We start from the raw sequence: 4,944 nt of genomic DNA, 5'->3' as shown, positions 1-4,944 counted from the left end.
AAGTTCAAACTCATTTCTGACGAACTGTCGAAGACAACGTGAACATCCCCTGTTTCCGTGGCACTGCAGTCTCGGTTCATCGTTCTGAAGAAAAGCTGGTAGCAGTTTTGTTTTTTTATTAAAAAAAAAGTTGCCAGCTCGTTCATTCATTCAGGAATCAGGACAGGAAAGGGAACAAATAGCTGAACCAAAAACGGTGAGAGAAACGAAGTGGAGGCATAATGTGCATTCAGACTGACAAAAAGACCCCATTTGTTCGTTTGATGGGGTTTCTTGTCAGATTCCTTCATTCCTTATTCCGAATTCCGATTCCCCTCCTTTCGCCGTTTTTACTCTCAACTTTTGATGACAAAAAGCCCATGTTCCATGTCGGCAAACTCCACAATACCTTTATCCTACACATAGAGTTTCAGAGTTTCAGCTAATAAACTCAGGGAATATTAGTTTCAAATGTATTGCAATTATTGTAACCATGTTAATTAACAGAGGTTATCTAATCATCTAACAAGGCATGCTTGGCAAAAGAGATTCCTGAGGTGATCTGCACCTGCCGAATGTCAACGACAGCCTGCAAAAGTCACAATGAAAGCAGCCTTGAACCCTTGATTAGCCTTGTCATGTAAACCTATCCTTTTGAGACACGTGCGTAAATAGAGGAATCTAAAATAGATATAGCTCAAGGAGCAAAATGTAAAAGTTGCAGGAACATGAAGTACGGAGTAAGTAACAAGCATCTACTGATAAAAAAAAAAGCAACCAATCAAGAAGGAATTAGGTCAAACCCAACTTAATTGTACAGTCAAACCGCCGTAATATAAGCTAGTGTGAAAGTCTCACTGCCAGCATTTCATTGTTTAAAGGAGACAAATTTGCTCTCAAATTCTCCTCCAGTTCATAAATATTTTCTCTTTAAAAACAAATCCTCCAGTCTCAGGTTGTCAGTCCTCTTCACACTGTTTCTACTCTGTTTCACACTAACTGTTCTAGATCATGACCAAGACGAAGCGAATTCGCATCAAAACTGGCCGATAATTACGCAACCAAAAATAAGCAAAAACAATTAAACTAATTATTCAGTACGAACGGAAGTAGACGATGATGAGATAAAGAACAAAGAAAAAAAGAAAAGAAAAAAGCGAAATTAATTAGCAGATTCGTTGCACCTCGCCGTCGGCGAACTCACTGTGCAAAAAACGGCGAAATTCTCCGAACCAATACGAGAGAGCGAGAGAGGGGGTAACGAGGACGGCTGGGATTGCGCCACGTGGCAGCCTTCCCCGCCGCCCGCCGCCCTATATAAACTCGTTGCAGATTGCATGGTGGACGACGACTCTAGCTGTCACGTAGCTCGGTCGCCGGCGACGTACGGACGGAGGCGGCGGCCGTGATTTCATGTGCGGTGGTGGCAAGGTGGCGAGCCCGCCAGGACCACGACTGCCGCGGCTCGCCGGCGCCGGCGGCGAGGAAGAAGAGGAGGAGGCGGCGGCGGGAATGCTGTCGAGGCATGGACAGGCGAGGGAGATGTCTGTGATGGTGTCCGCGCTGGCGAGGGTGGTCGCCGGCGGCGGCGGCGGCGAGGCGGAGGAGTGGTGGCCGCCGGCGTACGGCGCGGCGCCGCTGCCACCGTCTACTTCCCCTGCATCTCACGGTAAGGAATTGAAGTGTGCCATTTAGCTTGGATAGATAATTAGATCTTTTCGTGGCAGTATTATTATGTGTTAATTTTGAATTTAATTAGCATCATTGCGTGTAAAAAGTTAATTGCATGTGCTTAGCAGTTTAGCCCAAGTAGTGTGTGTGTGTGTGTGTTTTTACTAGTCTCATCCAGAACAGAGCAACTTCATCTGGTAGTTTCGGATTTCCAGTATTCATTTCTAACTTGCATTCCTCGTTTCAATTTGAAAACTATTTCTTTTGTTTTATATATAGTCTTTTGCTGACTTACTAATAGTTTTTTAAGTACTCCATTTCTGCCTTGATGTTTTTTTTTCAGCTATTGTCTGCTTCTCCTCGTGTTTATCAATCTAGTTCTTCACATTTGTCACGTGGAGAGGGTAGAGAGTAATTAGATGGATATATAATGGATGGACGTGGTGGTTAGCAAAGCAAGAAACAATTAGAGAATGGATAATGATTCCAAATGTGCCTAATGATTATCATTAGAACGCATAGTTGCATCATAGTCGGTGAGGTACTTTCAGATTAAGTAACAGTGGAATATGATCACGTCACCTTGCAAGAGTAGAACACGTGTGTGTGTTCCTTTTGTCACTGTCCCATTTGGTCCATTTGGTCCCCTGCATGTACACCAAACTACCTTTGTGTTTCAAAAGGAAAAAAACACGAATATTAGAAAATGACCTGATATCAAATAAATAAAAAGGGTGAGAATTCAAACCCAGACCAGTTAGCCCATCACCTTATGGAGTTAGCTGGAAGATCCCTGGGTGTTTCTCAAGAAAAGGTAAAACATTGTAGTAAAATTTTATTGAACACTATGTTGAAGATCTTGGAAAAAAAAAAGAGGGAGCAGAGCTAAAGGAAACATTTGTTGGTTGTTTATATAGAGTAGTACATGGTAACTATTCTGCTTATTCGTCAGATTATCGTTGCAGATTATTTACTCCGATCCATGTCCTTTTAGAATACGATTTTTCAAAATACTTTTTTGCTTTATTGTTTAGACCACCTATTCTAATTTATTTGTTAAGTTTATAGTGTATAACATTAGCTTTCATCCTCGAACAATGTTGAAAACACCACCTAAGCTAGAGATACGACAAAATTTCAACATAAATTTAGAAATATCTAAAAAATGACTATTTTTAAAATGAATCATAATATATCTCTAATTTCGTTTACCATAGCCTTCAGTACTCTGTTTCGGTTGGATTTTGCAGAGCACGCAGCAGCCACGGCGGCAGGGCAGTACGCGCCGGCGACGTCGTCGGCGATGGCGTCACCGCGCGAGCAGGCCTCCTCGCCGTCGTCCGGTGACGCCGCCGGCGGCGGCGGCGGCGGCGGCGGCAGGAAGCGGTACCGCGGCGTGCGGCAGCGGCCGTGGGGGAAGTGGGCGGCGGAGATCCGCGACCCGGTGAAGGCGGCGCGCGTGTGGCTCGGCACCTTCGACACCGCCGAGGCCGCCGCGCGCGCCTACGACGACGCCGCCCTCCGCTTCCGCGGCTGCCGCGCCAAGCTCAACTTCCCCGAGGACGCCGCGCTCCTGCCGCCTCCGCCTCCGCCTCCTGCGCCGGCGCCGACGCCGACGCCGCCGCAGTCGCAGGGGATGGTCGGCGTCGGCGAGGAGTACTCCGAGTACGCCAGGTTCTTGCAGGGCGCCGGCGAGCCGCCGCATTTCCTCGAGCAGATAATGGAGGACTCGCCTCGGCCGTCGACGGCGGCCGGCGCGTCGTCGTCGTCGTCGGGGCAGTCGTCGTTTCCGTTGTTCTACAGCTTCGCTGGACATGAGCTTGGCGGCAACGAAGCGAACCTTGCCCGCCCGCCGGAGAGCGGCGGCGCTGGTGGTGACGGTGGGAGGGGCTCCTCGCCGCCGGCGACTTGGCCGGGCTATGGGTGGGGTGCGCCGCCGCCGTGGGACCCATCGAGATAGCGCGCGAACGAAGGATGGGTTTGGAGTTTGGACTATCTCCACTCTCCACGTGTAGCCACTGTAGCACCGCCACGTCTTTTGCCAATTTAAATTTCCCGCCGGAAATTCTCTACACGTTCGTTGATTCATCTTGATTTGTACTCCTACTTAAGTTAAAATTTTGTTAAATTAGAACAAAGCAAGTTTTTTTATCAATTACATGCATGGCAGATTGGCAGATGAAAAGCCGAACACATCACTGCACATGCAACATCACATGGCTGTGAATGCACCCCACAACGTACGTTTAAAGAGATAGAGACTAACAGTACATTGATACGAGAAAAGAAAACAGTTGTAGCCCATCAAACAAATTTTAAATCATCTTATTTTCTCGAAATACCCAGTAGGATTAAGCAATAAGCATTGTTAGTGAGAATTGTATTTATTGATTTTATTTCCTTTATTTGAATACAAGTCAAACGACCCATCTAGGTTTAGCAGACGTTTTTCACTGTTCATACTCTATCACTAATCAGAGTATCAGAGAATGAATTCCTTTCTTTGAATACAAGTCAAACGACCCATCTAGTTTTAGCAGAGGTTTTTCGCTGTTCATACTCTATTACTAATTAGACAATGAGGAGAAATGGAGGTATGAATCCAAGCTTGTCACATCAATGGTGCGGCCGCCGGCGCCGCCGCTGCCGTTTTCCCCGTGCAAATCTCCTCTCCGGTCAAGCGATTACACATAAAAAACCACTCGAATCGTTGTCATTTTTCTTCGTCTTCCGATCAAAATCAAACACGCATTCAATCCGAGAGTCGCAACTCGCGGACTCCATGATAAAAGCAGTGTGTGCTTCTTGTTTTCTGGTCGTCATCTGAAGACAGCGATCGACATGCGTGTATGAACTCTGGACTTCAGTCAGCCAGAAAAGAAAAAAGAAAAACTAAATGCAACATTAGCATTTAAAACTAAATCAGGTTATAGAATGTATTATTACAACTCTATAAAATTTATATTACAACTAAATTGGAGTATTTCGGTGAGAAAGGCTATGCATCTGGTGTATGAACCCGTTTGCCGTCTGACACCGACAGACGAAGGTGAACGAGTTTTCGGCCGTAGTATCGTAAGCAACGAGGATGTTAAGAGCAAGACGGTCAAGTTCGCATTTGGAGTCGTGACGAACGCCTGTTTAGCTGGTAAAATGAAAACTTTTGAATGTCACATCGAACGTTAACTGGATGTCGGAAGGGTTTTTCGGACACGAATGAAAAAACTAATTTCATAACTTGCTTGGAAACCGTGAGATGAATTTTTTGAGCCTAACTAAACCGTCATTAACACA

At 45.9% G+C, this 4,944-nt stretch overlaps 1 protein-coding gene across 2 annotated transcripts; it reads left to right on the top strand.

The window, feature by feature from the left end:
• Window positions 1–1,333: 1,333 nt before the first annotated feature.
• LOC127754205 (ethylene-responsive transcription factor ERF110-like) lies at window positions 1,334–4,067 on the top strand. Of its 2 annotated transcripts, none has more exons than XM_052279694.1 (2): window positions 1,334–1,648; window positions 2,901–4,067. In XM_052279694.1, exons 1-2 carry the CDS (start codon window positions 1,393–1,395, stop codon window positions 3,608–3,610), a joined length of 966 nt encoding a protein of 321 aa, XP_052135654.1. In that variant the 5' UTR covers window positions 1,334–1,392; the 3' UTR covers window positions 3,611–4,067. The 2 variants fall into 2 exon arrangements, with proteins under 2 accessions (XP_052135654.1, XP_052135655.1); XM_052279695.1 differs by having other exon boundaries at window positions 1,574–1,648; window positions 1,994–4,067.
• Window positions 4,068–4,944: the final 877 nt, after the last annotated feature.

The sequence above is a fragment of the Oryza glaberrima genome, chromosome 11 (assembly GCF_000147395.1).
Source record: "Oryza glaberrima chromosome 11, OglaRS2, whole genome shotgun sequence".
Lineage (NCBI taxonomy): Eukaryota > Viridiplantae > Streptophyta > Magnoliopsida > Poales > Poaceae > Oryza > Oryza glaberrima.
This window is presented reverse-complemented; position numbering and strand designations above follow the sequence as displayed.